Raw genomic sequence first — 20,773 nt, forward strand, 5'->3', positions numbered from 1 at the left:
CTCTTCTGTCAACTCAGGACCAGCTGTATTATTGATGCCAGACAACGCACTCGTATTGGTCACATTTGATGATCGAAGTGGCCTTAAAACTTCTTAGTTTTACATTTTTCATTTTCCATGGTATGCCCGACAGTTATTACAGCAGGAGTTGAACATAAACCATGTTAACGGTGAAAGAAAATTGCTTTTTGTCACCAAATCAGTAATTCTTCATTCATCGTTCACCTCTGTGATCACAAACAGGAAACAAACAAAAGTGGGTTCCCCTGATGATCGAAGGTCCCCGGGAGCGCTCGGCCTCCCGGAATAACAGCAGGCAGAATGAAAATCCACGCCTGCCGCCCAACGCCAGGAACGACCTCCGAGGTGAGCGCTCAGCCGTGCATTTGAAACTCCGCAGCGAGACTAAAATGAAATTGAACTTGCGAGAAAGTTTAGCACACGATGGTCATTTGTCTTGTTGTTTCAGACTGGCACAGTCAAAAGTACGAGCGGGAGTGGCGCGACGACCACGACGAGGTGTCGAGCGTGAAGAGCGAGGGGGCGCCATTCCGCGGCGGCTTCAGGGGCCGCGGGCGCGGACGTGGAAGAGGCCGAGGCCGAGGACGAGGCCGAGGTACGAGAAGTGCGATGCAAGGATATAAATATATTTTTATAACCACCAGTTTGCTGACCTCAACATTTTTCTACGTAGTTTCTTTTCTTAGCGTCTCTTGTGTGGTTTATTTAGTCTAAAACAAATACTCTTTTTTTTGTATTCATGCCTCAGTTTCATACTTGAGGGGGCGGGGGGGGGGGAGTTCAGGGCTGGAATGGCGCTTGAAGCAGCAACTTCAAGTTTTTACTACATTTACAGATATGCTGTGGATATGATGAGATGTTCATGTCTCTTCTCTGACTAAAAATCAATGGAGAGGACTTTAACAACTCTGAACTCCGTATTGAAGCTGCGACACACACACAAATGATTTTTGTTGTTGTTGTTGTTGTTTTTTTAAAAAAAGGTTATTGGAGCAAAGCACATAATGTGCACATCTCAGTAAAATAGTAAAATAAATGTTTTCACAATGTTGAACAGGTGAACAATCTCGAAATGTGATTGAAATAATAGGAAAAAACGAAATAATCATGAATATGTGAAAAGAACAATTCTATTAGTGGACATATCATGCTTAATAGTGCTATTCGTTGCAAAAATGCGAATATCTTGCCCTAAATAAAGCTCTTTGCGAGGTGAAAGGACAAATTGGCTTCAGAACAATTATTTTGTAATAACATATACTATTTTGTTTATAAAATTCAAGTAACTTCCAAAAATGTATTACATTTTCACAATAACACAATGTAGGAAACCACATGGCCTCTTTTATAAGTCAAAATCCCTAGTTTTGAGGTTACACTGAATTTCTAGGCTGCTCCATTCAATGTAGTTTTACCCCCCTTGTAATTGGACTTTTTGTTTGTTTGTTTTAGTAAATTTATTGAACACAAAGAATGTGATTCAGGGGCTTTCTCTGCCCCCTCAGGCCACTACGACTACCACCAAAGCTACAAGTTCTACGATATGAAAGACGGACCCTACGGCCAGAAGTACAGCAATTCTGTCACCTACTACTACGACAACATGAGCAGCAGCGACCTGTACTCTGTGGACCAGCACCTGCTCAAGGACTACATCAAGAGGCAGATGTGAGTTTTGACCAGCCGACGCTTTAGAGCTACGGAGATGATGAGCCTTTCATGTCTCTTCTCTGATGAAAGCAAAATGGAGAGAACTTGTTCGACTCTGATCTCAGAATGACACAACAGAGAATACATTTTATTTAGCAAACAAGCATCACAACTTCAGCTTTAATTATGAATATTTTCTGCGGTATGTAATCATGTTTTGTCCATTCTCATTTGGTTTTCCTGCAGTGAGTATTACTTCAGCCTAGACAACCTGGAGCGCGACTTCTTCCTGCGCCGGAAGATGGATCAAGAAGGCTTCCTGCCTATCGGACTGATCGCCAGCTTCCACAGAGTGCAGGCCCTCACCACCGACGTCAACATCATTCTGGAAGTACGGACACTTTTCCTCTTCTTCCTCTGTTCGTTTTCTCTCCGGTGGGCCTTCAGTTGGAATAGCAAAAGTGGATGTTGCGAGCCCTTTATGGTGCGCAGCCTGTCAGTTTACACGCTTGAAGAACTGATGAGATGTTCATGTCTCTTCTCTGACATCACTGGAGAGAACTTACACAACTCTGATCTCAGCATGGCAACAAAAACGGCAAGCTGCCATTGATAATTCTGTGCAAATTATAGTTGTCTGTTTTTCGAGTAGCTATACAGTGGTGCCTTGAGCGATACGAGTGACCGAACTTCAGATTTTTTTGAGATGCGTTCCATCAATTGGCTGATTTATTGATTCATTTGTTTTTTTTCTTTGCCTTCTGAGCAAGATATTTGGATGCGAGTGTTCTATGGTGAATGCTGCTCACTTCATAACAAGCAAACAAGCTGTGTATTGCCGCTCCTAGTTAGATTTACTCTCAAACGAGGCATAAAACAGAATTACACATTGTGTATTTAAAACGACCACATAATTTTGCCTTAGAAAAGTCAGTTTAGCTTACTGCTAACAAACAATGCAAAACGCCATAGACGGGCTAATGAATACAATCGGTCTCGGGCGTTAAACCCTTTATGCAAGGGATATTTGAACACAAATGGTGCAGCAACACACGTAAACAGTTTAATTTAGCCTGTGAAGAATCACTACGAAGAAACATCAATTTCTCATAAGTTGATGAGTTAAGTTGCGACGTTCGTGTCGCGAAGGCTGTTCCTCCCTGAAACACCTCTGTCCCTCGCTCCCGGCAGGCTCTGAAGGACAGCAAGGAAGTGGAAGTGATCGACATGAAGATCCGTCGGAAGGTGGAGCCCGAGAAGTGGCCTCTGCCGGGCCTCACTGTGCCCAACCACACCGACTTCTCCCAACTCATCAACTGCCCCGAGTTCGTCCCCAGGCAGCCCACCGAGGAGCCTACAGGTGAGGATGCCTGCCACCACGTTATTAGGACAGTCACCATTATTGATCAGGCATTACTTTAGCTTTGTTACCGGAATAATTTCAATAGTTGGATTTGGATTCAATTTAGTGTTGATGTCGATATTTCCCATTTTAAAAGATTAATGCAGAAATGAATCTCAATGAATCTTGCAATTGTCTTTCAGGGTCTCGCAGGGCCTCGACACAGACGCAACACCCACCCAAGCCCGAATCCGACACGCCCTCCAACCTGAAGACAATGCCCAAGGGCCTCTCCGCCAGCCTCCCTGACCTAGACTCTGAGTCCTGGATCGAGGTCAAGAAGAGGCCCAGACCTTCGCCAGCTAGGCCCAAGGTCAGCCCAGAGAAGGTGACATCATTCATTCATTCATACCGTGACACCAACTATCATCTTGTTTTACTTTTGACATTGATGAACAAACATTCCATCATTCTGCATCGTCCTGCCACCGCACCGCCATCCTCATCTTCCTCCTCAATCGCGGCGGTGCACTAACGCAGGCGCCCTCCTCACAGCAGCAGAGGGAAAAAGACGACGCCAGCCGCTCGCCACTCCCTCAGTCTGGCTCCTCGCCCTCTCCCGCCACCCCAGGAAACAAGGTAAAGATGTCACACGCTCACCTAGGCTTGAGCGGTACTAGAAAAGTACCGATACCTCATCGTCAAAAATTAAACGACGCCACGTATATTTAGGAGGGCGGCGAGCAGGACGAACCCGAGGAGCTGGACTTCATGTTCGACGAGGAGATGGAGCAGATGGACGGTCGGCGCAACACCTTCACCGACTGGTCGGACGAGGACACGGACGGCGAGATCAACGACCACGACGTCAACAAGATCCTGATCGTGACGCAGACGCCGCCCTACCTGCGCAAGCATCCCGGCGGCGACCGCACGGGCCACCACACGTCGCGCGCTAAGCTCTCCAGCGAGCTGGTCAAGGTGATCAATGACGGCCTCTTCTACTACGAGCAGGACCTGTGGGACGACACGTATGAGCCCGAGTACGCCACCATCAAGGTAAGGCCATTTTGTGTACACCGCTTCTGAACCAGATATGGTCATGTGTATGGAATCCCAGAAGAAGCTTGAATACTTTTTAAGTATTACGTGTCGTGTTTCACATAGCTAACTCAATTCCCAGTCAGTCCAGAGTGTAGTGTGACATTCCCATCCTGGTGATGGATTTTGATCATGTTTGACCACCCACATTAACACAGCACCAAATATACTCGGGGTTGAAGTGGAACATTTTGGGCTGGGATATGAAGTAAAGAATTTGTTGTAACTTCTCACAGCTCTGCACGAGGGAGACATTCGTTGCTTGAAGTTCTCTGTGTCGCTTAAAGGAGCCGTACAGTGCAGTAGTGGTGCCTTGAGATGCGCGTTTAATACGGCCCGTGACCACGCTCATAACTCAAATAGTCTTTTTGATTGACCCCGCCAAAAAAAAACCCAACACAAATATTTGTAATGTTTTTTGTAAAGAAAATGGCACTCTATAATACTTATATTATACTGCCCCCAAGTGTCCAAGGTGTGTACACCAGAAGGTGTGTTTTTTCTTATTAAAAACCACATTACAAACATTTGTTTTTTGAGGAGGCTGGAACGGATTAATGATATTAAGATACATTTCAATGGGAAAAAGATGATTTCTGACATTAGAGCCTTTTGGGTCAGCAGTGTGGTCAACAGAATGAATTAAACTTGTATCTCAAGACACCACTGCAATGCCATATGAAGCAAAGTAGGCCTGATTCTGTCAGCCCTGAACCGCACAAGTCACATGGACAGACACTTTGGTTATGTTAAAAAAATACTTCTAGTTGTGGGGAAAACATCCCCACAAATCTAGTAAAAATGTGTTTTTACCAAAATGGAATGCGTTGTTTTTGTTTCAGCGCTTCTGTGCTGCGTTCTAGTCAAACCCAAACAAAGCAAAGCCCACGTCAAGGTAGCTTCTGCGCAATTCCACGTTGTCACCGCCGCATTGGAGACGATTCTGCCCTAAATTCGAACGTTGGAGCAGAAAGATTCTCCTTCGTTTTGGGCCGTTTCTGGATGCAGAAACAGAGACTTTTGTTTTGGGCCGCTTTCCTTTTGTTGTCGGGCTCTTTTGTGAGGCCTTCACGTGCTCATCCAGTGCCGTGTGGAACAGTTAGTTTGAGTAAATAAAGCACACGTCTGAGGCCTGAGCTGACCGGGGCTGACGGGGGGCTAGGCAAAGATGGACGCTCAACAACCTGAAGCCACTTGCGGCGGAGCATCAAGCGTGAGTTCTTCTTGTTTGTGACGCTGTCACGAGCGGCCGTGCTTGTGAGCCAGGCTTGTTTTTTTGGGTTTTTTTTTTTTAAAGGACCGGCAGCTATTGTTGTCGTTATTGAAGGTTCATGTTTGAGTGTTGATGCGTGTTGGCCGGTCGACGGTCCAGTACACGCTAGGAGCACCGAGGCGACAAGGTGAAGCGAGCGTTTCTGGCAGCCATGTTATTTTGCTGCGGTTCCATCTCCAGACTCCGACAGATCAGTCGGAGTCGTGTAGGCGCGTTTGTAGTTTGGATTACTGTTGGCACCTTTCTTTTCTCTTTGGTGACGTAAGAGCTGAGACTGAAATTTTGCATAGTATTAGATGTGTAGTTATTCAGCCATCGCTCTAGAAATTGGAACATCCTTTGTTTTAATAACAGTTATTGACATCTCAACTTAAAAGTAGGAAAATAGCTTATCGAGCCCACTTTGGGCATTTTCATTCAAGGGTGTGCACACTTTTGTTGCCAGCAGTTTATTTGAACATTCTTTGTCCTGATAACTGTAATTTAGAGCTCAATTTTAGGCTCAAGTCGGAAAATCGCTAATTGGGCCCACCTGGGACATTTTCACTTTGGGGTGCTGTCACTTTCGTGGCTAGCATTTGAGACATTAATGGCTCTGTGCTGAATTATTCTGAATAATAAATAGTTGTACAAGCTGCACACAGACTAATTTACATTGTGGAGTAATTTATTCCATGTTGTCCTATGAAAAGATACTGTATATTTATGAAAATGAAGGGTGTACTCACTTTTGTGGGATACTGTAGGGACCACAGTGTTCTGTTTAACAACTTTAATGTACATAATGTATCATAAATAATTATGATACATTAAGGACGTCCAGTTGCATATACATTTGTGAGTTAGAAAGCTGGCTGGCAGGATGTAATGTTTTTTAACATCCTTGTTCTATTTTTCTTATCCCCTGCAGCAAGAGGTGGAGAACTTCAAGAAGGTTCACCTGATCAGCCGCGAACAGTTTGACTGCCTGACCCCCGAACCTCCCGTCGACCCCAACCAGGAAGTGCCCCCCGGCCCCCCGCAACCCCAGCAGAGTAAGGACTAATATTATCATGATATTGAAAAGTGCTACTGCTACTAGCCTGATTATCGGTATGTGCATATGCCCGCTTAACTCGACTTCCGTCTCATTCGTCCTCAGTCCCTACAGACGCCTTGGCAAACAAACTCTTCGGTGCCCCCGAGCCCTCGTCGATAGCGCGGTCACTCCCCACGACCGTGCCCGAGTCGCCCAACTACCGCAGTGCCCGCACGCCCCGGACGCCGCGCACCCCTCACCGGAAGGACGCCACCATGACGCCGCGCTTCTACCCAGTGGTCAAGGAAAGTCGGCCTGTTGACGCTAAGGTGAGATGGCGGGTTATGTTCGCACCCACTAAAATTCCTGCTCTTTATCCTCCACTCTCCTCGCGCCCCCAATTTCGTTTTATAAACATGCTTGTTTCATTCCATTGATTCCAGACCCCAAGGAAGCGAAAGACCCGGCACAGCTCCAACCCGCCCATGGAGTGTCACGTCGGCTGGGTGATGGATTCCAGGGAGCATCGTTCCAGAACTGCATCCGTCAGGTGAGACTCACACTTCCGCTATATCGCTGATTATTTTATTTTGTGGAACAAATCTACTTGTCTGTTGTGGAACCGTTAGCTGCGATATTATATCGCAGCTAACGGTTAGCCATTCAACAGGCCAGGCCCAACTTTTTTAAGATACACAACACTAGAGTGTAGACCGTGAGGATGGCGACCCCAAGTGGACATAAATAATACCCGACCCTCACTTGCATAATGTATTGGTCTTCTGCGAACTAACTAACTAACTGCTCTCCCCGTTCGCCACCTCCTCAGCTCCAACGCCAGCCCGTCCGAGGGCACCCCTGCCTTGGGTAACGTGGTCTGCACGCCGCAGTCTCTCCCCAAGTTCCAGCATCCATCCCACGAGCTGCTCAAGGAGAACGGCTTCACGCAACACGTCTACCACAAGTACCGCCGGCGCTGCCTAAACGGTAACGGCGACTTCATTCTCGGTCTGGCGTTTTAGTTGCAGCGTCCTGTTTGACTAAAACTTACTGGGAACAATCGCAGAGCGGAAGCGGCTCGGAATCGGCCAGTCCCAAGAGATGAACACGCTGTTCCGATTCTGGTCTTTTTTCCTGCGGGATCACTTCAACAGAAAGATGTACGAGGAATTCCGGCAGCTGGTGGTGGAGGATGGCAAAGAAGGATACAGGTGAGAGGGAGAGTCGTGCCAGGGAAGAGTTTTTTTTCTTTCCCCAATGCACAAACAAGGTCAATAAATGCATGTGTGGATGACTTTGGTATGGAATAACTGCCCACTTGTTGGTATTCCAGGTACGGTTTGGAGTGCCTGTTCAGATACTACAGCTACGGTTTGGAGAAGAAGTTCCGGCCGGATATCTTCAAGGACTTCCAGGAGGAGACCATGAAAGACTACGAGGCTGGTGAGAGCCGAAGCCGCCGTGAGAGCGTGTTGATTATCGTTGTCAAACTTTAACTCGGGCTGCGTTTCTGGACTCGCAGGTCAGCTGTACGGACTGGAGAAGTTCTGGGCCTTCCTCAAATATTCCAAAGCCAAGGCCTTGGAGATCGACCCCAAGCTGCAGGAGTGTCTGAGCAAGTTCAAGCGTCTGGAGGACTTCAGAATTGACGTGAGTCAAATACTCCTGACGCTTAATCATCGTGGAAATCCCTTTGTATTGATTTGGGATTGGGGAAGGAGTGAATTATTCCGAACGCAGTATAACTTCTGAATCGTTTTAGTGTTTGTGAAATATGCGTCTTCTATCTCGCTCCCCACAGCCGCCAATGGAGGAAGGAGGTCGCCGAAGACACTCGTCCAGCGGGGACAGCCGCCGCCGCCACCCCTCCCACCCTTCCAGTCGGCCCCACAGTCAGAACAGCTCCGGCTCCAGCCCCGTGGGCGCCACCGCCAAGGACGATGTCAAACCCGACGCCAAGACGCTCAAGTAAAAACGCAACCGGGGCCCACACACGGATATCAAGTCACATGCCGCCGGTTCTGGAGGGAGGCGAGGGCCACCACATAAGCTCTCCTTTGACGCATCACTATCCTGGTTTTTTTTTTTTTTTTTTTCCCGATGATGACATGCTTGACGGATGAGTGTTAAATTCTGAATATTTTTTTTTTTTTATTCTTTTTTTTAAATGAGGCAAGCAAGGAATGAGGTGTCAAACACGTTTTGTTTTTTTCTTTGCAGATCATTGCCAGTCCACCAGGTGGACTTTTTTTTTTTTTACGGTTCTTTTACCATCCACTAATTGTTTCATTATCTCTCGATTTTTATTTTTTTTTGTTTGTTTTTGTTTTTTGTTTTGTTTTTTAAATGGTGTAGCGGCATCCGGAGACAATTTTCCGATGAGCATGTGTGACGGACGACGGCCCTGCTGACGTGAGCGGACCAAAGCGCCTTCAAAACGATATTTGATTTGCTGGATTTTTTTTTTTTTTTTTTTTTTTTGGTGAGGAGGAGAAGAAAAAAAACAAATGCTTAAAAAAATAATAGAGGAGGAGAAACAGACTTGGTTGAGAGTTGCCTTACTTTTAATGGTTTTCCCGTTATTTTTCGGAGCACGTTTTGCCAAACTGCTTGAACTGTCTTCCAAATGTCATTCGGGTCCTGTTACGAGTCCTGTGAGTCCCACCTTCGCTTTTGTCGTGTGGCTTTGTTCGTGCTTAAGCGCACCCGCGTCCCATTGGAGGAGATTCCCGGACCTTTTAGGGAGGGGCCGGGAATCCTGACATTGTTTTTGTGTGTCCCATCCATCATCTTCATCCATCCATCAAGGACTGGAAGAATCAATAATCCGGATTACTTGAAGAAGCAGGAAGGTGCCAAGTGCTCTGGGTGGAGATCGGGGATTTTTTTTTTGGGGTGGTGGGGTTTGCTCTTTCTGATTGACCGCCCCACACAAACACATGCAGCTCGGCTCCTCGTGGACGTCCTCCCTTCGAAAATGTAAATGTGAACTCGACCGATGAAGAAGAGAACTTTTCGCCGGACGTATTTCTGCCTTACACGTGTATGTACTCATTAACATGTTAATGCTTCTGGATTTTGGCGGTATCGTTAGTGTGACGGAGGCGGAATTATTTTTTTCCTGTTCCTTTTCCCTTTTCCAATTGACGTCTGGAACATCGAATGTGTATTTAAAGTGACAAAAGGGAACGAAAAAAAAGCTCAAGCGAATCTTGTTTCATGTTGAAATTTGTTAACCACCCCCACCTTTTTCTTTCGTCGATTGGCGCCTACCCCCACAGTTGGATTTAAATTTTTGGGGAACGCACAGTCTTAAAACAAATCAGTCTACTTTCTACTTTTTTTCTTTTTTTTTTGGAGCCTTCCTGTCACGCATTGGAAAAAGACTGCATTTCTTTGCCTTCTGTTTTTTTGTGTACGTTCGTTGGATGTTTTTGATCTTCCAGTGCAAGCGGAGCCGGATATTCCCCCCCCCGCCCCCCCTTTCTTCTTCTTCAGGGAGACTTGGATGAGTTTTACGAGGCTTACGATGGATACATCAGTGTTTTGCGGAGGCTTGACAACAAATGAGAGCCGGGAGAGGGGAGAAAAAAAAGGATATATAGATAAGTGAAAACTGCGTGGTTGGCTGCAGATGCGCTCACTCCTCCTCCACCTGTCGGGACATTTGGAGGATTTCGGGGACCTTGCGGGAGTTGTTCACCCCCTTGAACAAACTCTAGGGGGCGCCGCACCCTCAACGCGAGCTGGCTGCAAAATGGTGAAGTGGTGCTGAAGATGCAACTCGGAAAAACAATTTAAAAAGAGTGCAGCGGCGTGTGAGGAATATGGCTGGTTATGATGTCTGCAGAATGAAAAAGTACAAAAATGTCATAAAGCCATATGAAATATAACAAAACAAACAAAAAAAACTGTATATGAAGCGTTGAAATTGTTCACTGCATCACTCGAAAATATCTTTAGGCTTGTTCATGAGGAAAAAAATGTGAAAACGACCAAAAAAAAGTGAGAAAAAAAGTATAAAATGGAAAAAATGTAAACTACTTGAATGAGATCTTGTATTATAACATTTAATATTCACTATCCGCTTTGTAGGCTGATGTGATTCGCTATTATTATTAGTGTTATTTGTAATTTGTAGTAATTATGCTTTTTCCTTTAATAAAGAAAAAAAAAAACACAAAACGGACAAAAAAAACCTCAAAAACTTCGCCTGCCGAGTCATCATTTCCAAGCACGTGGTTTCAAAATGAACACATCTGTTGAGAGATTTCTCATTACAATCAATTTTTTTAATGGTTTGGGACACGTGAACATAAAATACGCAAATGGTTCATTATAATTACAATTTCTACACGGTTACACATGAAGTACATGGAGGTTTTTTTTTCCACCTCTTCCAATCAAAGTCTGCAAAGTTCTGATTGGATGGCTCTAAATCATTTTTTGTAGGGTGTATTAACACTGATAGTTTTTTTCCCGATCTTGGAAAACCGGATGTCAATCGGGAATGTTAAAGCGGAGTTTGTGCATACCGACAATTTGAGCCACATTCTTCAATCAAAGTCAGTAAAGGTCTGATTGTTGGATGTCTCAGATTATCCTGAGTAAATTATTCTTGTGGTGTGGGGTATTTAACCTCAATGATCTGCAGGCAAAACAATTGGGGCTGACTGTCGTAAATCTTAAAGCGGGGTATACAGATGCTAACAAATGGGCCAAACTTAAGCGTTTTTCCTTCCTTCCGATAAAGTCGGTAATTCCGATTATCAGTTGTCTCAAAGTGTATCCCAGTGGTGTGGGGTGTGTTCAGTGAAAATTTTCCTCCCTGATCTGCTTTGAAAATAGTTGGGCACTCGTAAATGTTAAACTTGTTCAATATTTACGATAACTGCCTATTTTCTACTTTTCACAGCAGTCTGGAGGCCCTGTGGAACTGTGTTGCCTCTCACAGGTCAGTCTTGGTACAACAACAGACATCTGGTCTGTTGAGTAAACTCATGATTGTGGTGTGCTGTGTTGGTCATTTTAAATACACACCACACGATAAGAGCAGTGGTGTCTCTCAGGGCTACTAAGGGGCACGGTCGTGGGCAGATTTCACAGGAAGTTACCAGAACCAAACTGTGAATGGCCGTCAGTAAAAACAAAGTGCAAACCGTAATTAAGTTACAAAAAGTCTAAAACTGATCAACAGGTTTTACAAAAAAAAAAAAAGAATTAAGATGGCTTCAAGTGACGCGTTGGGCAGTCACTGGCCCTTCTTGGGGGTGTCGGGGATGCTCTCGGTGAGCGGGGTGAGTCCGGTGAGCAAGGTGTGGCGCTCGTACTGCTTGGTCTGCCGGAACTTGGCGTCGGTGCCGTGGAGGCGGTCCAGCACGCCGAACACGCCGAAACACTGGTTGTACCTGGAACAAATGCTGTGAGTTAAAACCAAGCTACGCTGCCTCCGCTTTAAAAGACGCTGTACTGTGATTACGGTGTAGTTAAGGAGTGACGTGAGAACACCCCTCGACCACAGTCTGAATTTACAGTTAGCTAGTTTCTCTCATTTTCAAGCAGATTCTACTATTCAATAACATCACATATCTACCAGGAATGTTCTGCAGAAGGCTGACTGACCTGAGGTGGTGGAAGTCGTGGTATTCTGGTGAGGGCAGGAAGGGCAGGTGGTAACCGCAGTGGGAGATGGTGGTGCTGACCAGCGCCAGGCAGTACCACATGCACGTGCTGGACACGTGCGAGCCCAGCAGCACGGGCCCCATCACCACCGGCAGCAGGTTGGAAAACTAATGGCAATACAATATAACAAGTGGTCTAACAAGGAGAGGAACGGCAAAATTCGCAACATTTCCAAGGATGCCAATTTTATGGCTTTCTGTGACTCGTCCAGTCTCTCTGTAGCTCTGTTGCAATCTGCTCATGACACCATAAGCACCTGGAATCTGGATTTTGCCCTGTTTTATTGCTGCCACGCAGGTCGGAGAGGAGGGTGGGGAAGAGAAGCGACAGTAAAACAGGTTAAATTCCAGACGGTGTATAGTGTCATCAGCAGGTTGCAACAGAGACACAGGAGGAGTCACAGAAAGGCACGGAGGACATGGCTAGTGGATAAAGTGTGCATTTACCACGTACTCCAGCGGGTGAGCGTAGGTGGCGACCACGCCGATGGGGGCGGTCCACTCGTGGTGCTGCTTGTGGAAGCGCTTGTAGAGGCTGGGTTGGTGGAACAGTCTGATAGCAAGCAAGACAACCATGTGTAACTTAAACTTCTGTTGAAATATTTTGTTTTACAAAGGCAATTTTTTAAAAAGTCACATTTTGTGAGATAAATTAGGGAAAAAATAAAAACAATTTTGGAAACAATATTTGCCGATAAGGGCATTTTTGTTAAATAACATATATATATATATATATATATATATATATATATATTGTGCAATGTAAACTGTTGCAAATATGTTGAGTTTCCAAAAATAAAAAAAATCTCTTTTCAGATGAATCTAAAACCCAAAATTTGGAGATACGTCCTCTTTGTTCAAGGGTTTTTGTTTTTATCTGAAACAAAGAAGTTTATTCAAATTTTTAAGAAATCACTGAATTTCAAGAGACTGCATTTTTATGGGTTTTTTTTAGTTAGTCCAAACATTTGTAGATACAAGCTTTTTGTCGGCTGGGCCATAGATGGCATTCGGCGACTGTAGGTGCTAGTCACTGTTTCCTACCTGTGAGAATAGTAAAACAAAACTTCCTCAAGGATGGAGAAGATGGTCAGCTCGGTGAGGGCCCAGTGGAAGGTGGGCAGCTCGGGGCCGCACGGATTTCCCCTCCACCAGGTCAGGTGGTAGGCGGCCACCACCATGGGCACGGAAATGAACACCTGGTTGAACAGCACCGTCTTTAGAGCGTGACGCAGCTTCTCCGGGTCCACCTGCGCAGAGAATTTTTTTCAAATACACCATTCAGAAATAATCTAATATTATAGGAATCTCTTCTGCAAATTTTTTTTATTTTCTTCAAAAAGATGTTTTTTACTTTTTTTTTTTTTTTTACATTATGCCCACGTCGCTACCTTTTTATTTTATGTTTCAAAGTGAAACAACAATCATATTACTTCTTTAGAAGTTATGGTTAAACATTTTTACAATTTAGCAAAAATTTGGATCCACAAATTAAACTGACTTTTAAAAATTACAATTTAAATCACATTTGACATCTGTTTGAAATATAAAACTTCATTTAAAAGAAATTGTTAAATATAATGCCTGCACAATTTCGTGTTTTACTTTGCAGACGCTGTTACAATTATGCAATTAATTTACTTGTTTATACTTGGCAGACAATGTTTATTATTATTATTCAATTATGTATTTTGTGACAATGTTATTAAATATCAATTGTAGCATTTTTTACAACGTAATAAAAGCTACCCTATTTTAAAACAATTTGCTGAAAGGGATTTTTTTTTCCGAGTTATTTTATCAATTTAATAAATGCAACTACGCCATTTCTTTTAAACAATTTATTTCAAGAAAATACCCATATTTTACAACTGAATCAAAAACTATACATTGCTTTATTTTTTAGACAATGTAATAAAAACACTGCACACATACAAAAAACTTTTCAACATGTTTGGCCTGGAAATAAACAGATGGACTTGACCTTTTACCTTTGAACTCCAACTGTGAACACACGACTGGACAGGTTACAATCTTTGTATGTGAACTATTAAACACACAAGAATGTTTTGTAATCGGAGGCGTGTGAAGAGACAAGTATCTGGCAATCTGACAATCGATTTGTTTTGCCTGAATAGCGACCGCGAAACTAAAGTAAACAAGCAAGCGACGGACTTTATTCTCGCATGTGTGCTCGACAACGCGCATTCATTGGCCATTGCTTTATCGTTGATAACCAACTATTACTCTCAACTTTATAGGCAACGTCGAAATGTTGACGCTATGGGTGAAAGTAAGGTCGTAAATCGGAGCTAAAAGAGTGCTATCAAGGCTAGCATCTCCGGGTTTGTTTCCCTCGCAGGGCAAATACGCCATTGCTATAGTAGCACGTCGCCCCCTGTTGAAAAGGAGTGTCACTACCGGTACTACACCAGTTGCTTTTTTGTTTTTAACTGCATCCTGCTTCATTTAGAGATGAAAAATAACTTGCTTTGATTTTATCAGCGAGTTCAACATGCTCAGTGTTGGCAAAAAACATAAACAAAACACAATCAATACTTTGATAACACTTGGGAGATTAATTTCCAGCAATCGTTATCAGCTATCTATCGTGAAAATTGCCCGTTATCTTGTCGGCATGTTCAATATCAGCAGCTGTGTTAGTCAAACATAAGCCAGCGGACTTTGAGCCACACACACACAATGATAAATAATATATCTGAGCATGCTCAACTATATGGCAATATACAGTATGTAAAAATATACTATTTCTATGTATTTCATGTTTGCATTTTGTAATGTCTTCTGTGGACCTGTTGTGTCCTTGAAGTTTATTATTATTATAATACTATTCACATAAATGCACAGTGAAAAGTAACAAACAGTAATCCAAATATTTGTTTTTAATTATTTTTCATTTATTCATGAACATTCATTGGTCCTTTTTTCGCAAAACATCTTAATTTCTAAAATTAAAAAAATTGTCTTTTAATTTTGTATTTTATATTTTCTGCACTTTTAGTTTTTGTTTTTAATCAAATTTTTGAATTTATTTATTTTTATTATTTTTGTATTAAAAAGCTCATTCTCACTCTTACATCACAACTGTTTCATAATCCATCCATTCTCAATACCGCTTATCCTGTTTAGGGTCACGGGACGCTGGAGCCTATCCCAGCTGAGTTTGGGCGAAAGGCGGACTACACCCTGAATTGGTCGCCAGTCAGTACCAGGGCACATATAGACACGGACAACCATTTGCACTTACATTTACACCGTCACTGAGGTGAGAACTGAACGCACGCTGCCCGCACCAAAGCCAGGCGAATGTACAACTACAACATCTCTGTTCCCCATCAGTTTCATTATTTCTACCTTTTTAAATATTTTTTTTTCTCTTATTTTCACTTACAACAAAAATTATAATTATATCTATATTTTAATTAAAGGTACTTAATTATATTTTTAGTTTCACTTTTCCTCCAGTATTTACTGACTTTGTAAACCAGTGATTTTAGCACTAACTTTGTTCTATCGTTTCAAAATTAACAATAGAAAAAAGTACATGCCGACACAATGGAGGCCAAGAATAACCTACTCCTGCAACTCTATAGCGAGCCTCTCAGCAGTGGCGTCCTGTGACTGACTGTCTTTATCAGGAGGTTACAAACGGTCATAAAGTGACCAATTTCAACTTTTTCTATCTATTTTATCACTCTCCATCTGATCCAAGCAAACATGAGCTGATAACGGCGGGGTACTGTTGCATCAGATTCACAGAAAATAGTTTAAAAAGAGACATTGAAAGCCTACCGGGTTGTTCTTGTCCACTTGGATGCGGTAGCGAGTGATGAAGGACGGCCTCCCGGTGGTGTCCACCAATAGCAGCAGCCCGTTGAACGCCCAGAACACCACCGCGGGCACCAGCAACGTGCCTGTGGACATTATATATTTGATACATATTGAGACTTCACATTTACACTAATAATCCCTGTAATAAGATTGAGCCTTCTGAATCCTGCCTAGCAACAAGTGGTCCGAGCTATTCTATTGGTTGACATTATTTTGGATTTTATTACACGTGAAGTTTTTATATTTAATACACAGCGATATTTCCCACATATAACAATGATTGCTCTTATTGGAGGAATTGATATTGGATTTAGGCTTGAGCCTTCAGAATACTGCCTAGCAACAGGTGATCCGAGCCATTCTAGAGGTCAATGTTGCTGTGTCTCATTTCACTTATGAAGTATTTATATTTAATACAAAGTGAGACTTCACATGTATGATAATAACCCCATGCTGTTATTGGTGTGATTAGCACTGGATTTAGGCATGAGCCTTCTGAATTCTGCCGAGCAACAAGTAGTCGGAACCATTCCGTTCGTCGATGTTGCTGCATTAGTCTTATTCCACTTCTGAAGTGTTTAAATTTAATACAGAGCAACATTTCACGTGTATAATAATCCCCATTGTGCTGTTATTGGTGTAATTAAGACTACATTTAGGTTTTGAGCCCCTCTAAATTCTGCCGAGCAACAAGCGGTCCAAGCCATTCTATTGGTCGATGTTGTGCGACTGGCTCTATGTATTAATACTTAAGTGGTGGATGGTTAGCACATCTGCCTTGCAGTTCTGAGGACCGGGGTTCAAATCCTGGCCCCGCCTGTGTGGAGTTTGCATGTTCTCCCCGTGCCTGCGTGGGTTTTCTCCGGGCACTCCGGTTTCCTCCCACATCCCAAAAACATGCATGGTAAATCGATTGAGGACTCTAAATTGCCCTTAGGTGTGAATGTGTGCACGAATGGTCGTTTGTTTTATATGTGCCCTGCGATTGGCTGGCGACCAGTTCAGGGTGTACCCCGCCTGTCGCCCGAAGTTAGCTGGGACAGGCTCCGGCAAGCCCGCCACCCTTGTGAGGATTAAGCGGGACAGAAAATGGATGGATGGATAGTTGGTGCCCTGCCATATTTTTTTCTACATGAAAAGGTCTCCGGTTCATTTGCGCTGAATCAAACATGTCACCATCAAATCAAATTACTTTTCAATCTATTATGCAACGCAATCGAGGGCAATTCACTTTATGATCAGCGTAAAGATGACATTGTTGCTTACAATGGCTCCTCCATAGATAACCACTGATTAAAGGATACATTCCATGCCAGTTCTTTGATGCATTTGCGTACATGCATGAATTGCAAAGGCCATCAAGTCAACGCACTCTGTCCAACCAAAAATAATCCAACTGGTGCTCCTCACCCATGTAGAATAAAGCCTCGTTGTGGCCCTCATACATCACGTAGAGTTTGGTCCACAAGTTCTGCCAAAAGTCTCCCGAGGCTCCCCAAAACCTCTGAAGATGCCTGGGGGGAAGCAAACTTGTTGTACACTGGACAAAAGTAAAGGGGCACTCTTAATCAGTAATTAATCGTTCTGGGATGGACGAGACCCCCTTGGGAAAAAGGTCCTTTTCTGTTCTTAGTGTACAAAAAAAAGTCAATCACGGTATGGTTGGAGGAGTTTGGTGTGCAAGAAAAAGCCCGCCATGTTGGTGGAATTCGATATACTGTGTTGGTATACAATACTTTTTCACGTTAGGCATGTGAAAAAGCCCGATTATTATTTTTTCTCACATAGAAACAGACAGAGCAGCGTGTGTTTATGTAAGTGGGTCGTACCAAGTCAGCGAATTACCAAACGCCGCCAGGATCAAGATTCCAGATCCGATGACAACGGCGGCTTTCTTCACGGAATCCCACAGTCTTCCTGAGGCCTCCTGTAGGGAGGGGGGGGGAAAGCAATCTACATTGTAAAATGAAGTGCCTAAATCTCGACTTGAGACTTATTTCTACACTCGACGGCTAGGTGCTGATGAGCAAATTGAGGCTGGCTGTTACTGTTGGCGATTCGGTCACGTCCGACAACGCCTGAGGAAGAACCACTTGCCCGGAGTCTTCTACCTGCGGCGCTTCATTTCATGAAATGGACTCTCATGCTCCTTAATCCATCATATCATGTGATTAATGTGCCTGGTCGTCCTAGAAGGGGGATCCCTCCATCTGTGATTCCTTCTCAAGGTTCCTTCCTTTTCCCCAGATGGATTTTCTTGCCCAGATTGAGGCTTTAGACCAGGGGATGTTATTGATTTTCGTGAACTCTGGCCTGGTGAAACCCTTCGAGACTCTATATAAATAAACTTGACTTGATGTTGCTGTGCAACTGTGTCTATTACTTCATCCGGCGAGGTTTCTCCGTGCAGGAAGAGTCCAAGCCAAGGAAGGAAAACTCACTTGGCCGAGCTATTGTGTCGAAAACAAAAAGATTGTTTGTCGGGATGTTGCGCTCCAATAACTGCTCAATGTGTTGAAACACTACTCACAAAAAGTTTGGGGTCTTGGGCTTTGAGGGGGAAATTTCCAGAGATGAAGCTAAAATGCACTGAAACCTTTACAGGTGAACTTGATTTGACCTTTTGTACACTTTTGAATGGGCAACTGTTCAATGTTTTAGTAGTTTTTGCGCAACTTGTTGTTCTCTAAGGAGCTGAATGTCAAATTTCCCAACAGATGTTTGACCCATTAAAATGTCAAATCTGGATCGCGCCCTGTTTTACTGAACCCCCAGCCCCCTGTCCCCCAAGTCTCTCTGACGATGACACTACAAGCGTCAATGGATGTCGGCCTGTTTTACCGGCCCCTCTCCTCAAACACCCCTTTGTGAGTCGGTGTGCTGGTTGAATGAGAGACTGTGACGCCACATTTTTGCTTCACTTCCACACAAAGAGTAAAACATAGTGATGAAACCCAACAAACCAGACCGTCCAGACAAGAAGCCGTGTACTCGCACAATAGACCACGTGCGAGCATGTGTGTGTGAGGCGGTGCTAGAGTGTGTGAAGAAGTTCTTACCTGCCTCGTGCTTGTTTGTGCTCCACTCATGTCTGTAAACACCAATAAATAATTCATCATGGTCTAGTTTGGGCATTCCTAAATAATGAATGCCTTGAGGCATAATGTCTAAACTTGCTTCTTTTTTCCCCCCTGCTCCACTGATTATCAAAGTACATTTGACATCGGAGGGATTAGTACCAAATCCTTTGTAGTCCAAATCTACAGCACATTTTTCAAGGTGAATCGTTTCTTCATCGGCACTCGCATTGCAACTCATTAAAGATATTAAACATTTATGTGAGTATCCACTAACTGGACACTTCTACCATCTCTTGAGATTCTTTCTGCTTCCAGAAAGATGCTCAGTGAGGTTTTTTTTTAACAATATGTTCGCTTATTGCGGGTGGCGTTTCTGCGTTGCATCGCACCGAGAGCAGTTCTTAATATTTTGACCAAGGCATACATTCGGTCACATTAAAAGACGCACACACACTTTTGATTTCCCCATTAGTTATTGTTATGCATCCTGAGGTCTCTTGAAAGATGCGATATAATTCAAAGTTATCATTATTAACAAATGTACACTTTAGAAAACCATTTCATTTCTTTACATTATCTTGGCTTGTTTGATTATGTTTTTATACAATACATTATCGTTTTTTTCTTTATTGTAAACCAACACGTCACAAAACAATTGCGGTTTTTCTGGGGTGGGTTAGAACGGATAAATGGCATTTTGACTCATTTCAACGGTGAACACTGATTTAGCTATACGACAGTTTAAATATGAATGTGTGGCACAATTTCCCTTATATTTAGTCCATATTAAACTTGAGTATTAAAGTACTGTCACCGAAGAGTAACTTTTACTTTTTTTTTTAATTTTTTTAATTGAAACATTGAGAGTATTTGACACTATCAACAACCATAAAACTTTTAGATATTTGGCAATTAAAAGGTACAACATCGCGACTGACTGTCTACTTATTGCTCTATGACTATATTAATAAGTGTGTTGCGTTCGAAGCGACATCTAAGGCCAAGTGGACGACAAAGCCCGTTTTGAAGTTCAGTCGCTCACCTGCGTGCTGCTCGTGGACGCTGGTGTCGTCACGTGTCTTGAGAGTCAGACGCGCAGCTGGCTTTTAACGCGCTTTGTTGACAGCCGAGCCGCACTCTGATTGGCTCGGTGCGGGTCAGCTGACCAGCGCTGTACCCGGAAGTAGGGGGCGCCCCTCTCACAATCTTGTTATGGTTTCCTTCAAAAACGATGCCGCCAACAAACAACAATATGCTAAAAAAAAAATACACGTTTGTTGTTACACTTGTAGGCACCGTTGGTTTATCTTATGGATGTAAATAAGGGTAACTGGCAGTGGTGGGAAGTACTGAAGCACAAATACTTAAGTTATTCTATTGTTAGCACGAGCATTATGCAAGTTAATAAAAGAGGGAAAACTTTCATATTCCTATATTCATTGTGCCAAGTTATCAAAACGGGGTATCGTATGTAATTGACAGTTAAAATTAGTTTTTTACTTTTGTACCTACTTAAATTTCAGAGCTGTTACTTTTTTGCTTGTAAAGGAGTCTTTGTTTGTTTCTTTTTCCTTTTATTTTTAACATAAGTACAAGTATAAGTAGTTTCTGTGATATCCCAAAAATTCCAGGAAAAGAAAATGAAATGTTTTCAAGAGCGTAATGGGAAATAATATTAAGTGGGTGTCAGGACACAGCTATCTGATTAACCCAAATGAAGTTAAGATGTTCGAGTAGGCTTTTCCTGCTGTGTGG

The 20,773-nt window shown here is 43.3% G+C and overlaps 2 protein-coding genes across 4 annotated transcripts in view; one reads left to right on the forward strand and one right to left on the reverse strand.

The window, feature by feature from the left end:
- The window catches only part of larp1 (La ribonucleoprotein 1, translational regulator), a 36,320-nt gene extending 24,142 nt beyond the window's left edge, over window positions 1–12,178 (forward strand). For 2 of the 3 annotated variants that reach the window (XM_061702203.1, XM_061702201.1), the window contains 16 exons: window positions 244–366; window positions 470–616; window positions 1,527–1,689; window positions 1,918–2,062; window positions 2,863–3,031; window positions 3,217–3,401; window positions 3,554–3,652; window positions 3,746–4,072; window positions 6,298–6,421; window positions 6,529–6,734; window positions 6,849–6,955; window positions 7,235–7,392; window positions 7,472–7,616; window positions 7,739–7,848; window positions 7,928–8,055; window positions 8,207–12,178. In XM_061702203.1, coding sequence (XP_061558187.1) covers window positions 244–366; window positions 470–616; window positions 1,527–1,689; window positions 1,918–2,062; window positions 2,863–3,031; window positions 3,217–3,401; window positions 3,554–3,652; window positions 3,746–4,072; window positions 6,298–6,421; window positions 6,529–6,734; window positions 6,849–6,955; window positions 7,235–7,392; window positions 7,472–7,616; window positions 7,739–7,848; window positions 7,928–8,055; window positions 8,207–8,377 — 2,507 coding nt within the window. In that variant the 3' untranslated portion in view covers window positions 8,378–12,178. The remainder of the gene's footprint in view (window positions 1–243; window positions 367–469; window positions 617–1,526; window positions 1,690–1,917; window positions 2,063–2,862; window positions 3,032–3,216; window positions 3,402–3,553; window positions 3,653–3,745; window positions 4,073–6,297; window positions 6,422–6,528; window positions 6,735–6,848; window positions 6,956–7,234; window positions 7,393–7,471; window positions 7,617–7,738; window positions 7,849–7,927; window positions 8,056–8,206) is intronic. The other variant, XM_061702202.1, reaches the window with a different exon arrangement.
- Window positions 10,676–20,137, reverse strand: faxdc2 (fatty acid hydroxylase domain containing 2). The gene is made up of 9 exons (XM_061702207.1): window positions 20,061–20,137; window positions 18,998–19,029; window positions 17,768–17,865; window positions 17,349–17,452; window positions 15,900–16,021; window positions 13,131–13,336; window positions 12,534–12,639; window positions 12,028–12,194; window positions 10,676–11,813 (listed from the first exon to the last, which is right to left on the reverse strand). The coding sequence occupies exons 2-9, from the start codon at window positions 19,025–19,027 to the stop codon at window positions 11,657–11,659; spliced, it is 990 nt and encodes a 329-aa protein (XP_061558191.1). The 5' UTR covers window positions 19,028–19,029; window positions 20,061–20,137; the 3' UTR covers window positions 10,676–11,656.
- Between the last annotated feature and the right edge of the window lie 636 nt (window positions 20,138–20,773).

Source organism: Phycodurus eques, chromosome 17 (genome assembly GCF_024500275.1).
Source record: "Phycodurus eques isolate BA_2022a chromosome 17, UOR_Pequ_1.1, whole genome shotgun sequence".
Taxonomy (NCBI): Eukaryota; Metazoa; Chordata; class Actinopteri; order Syngnathiformes; family Syngnathidae; genus Phycodurus; species Phycodurus eques.

Bases quoted from the DNA above. Each gene is read 5' to 3' on its own strand.
- faxdc2 (XM_061702207.1), bottom strand. From the start codon at position 19,027: ATGAGTGGAGCACAAACAAGCACGAGGCAG. The intron at 17,866-18,997 runs GTAAGAACTTCT...CCCTCCCTACAG, and splicing joins CACAAACAAGCACGAGGCAG to GAGGCCTCAGGAAGACTGTG. The intron at 13,337-15,899 runs GTAGGCTTTCAA...TTCTCTGCGCAG, and splicing joins AAGTGGACAAGAACAACCCG to GTGGACCCGGAGAAGCTGCG.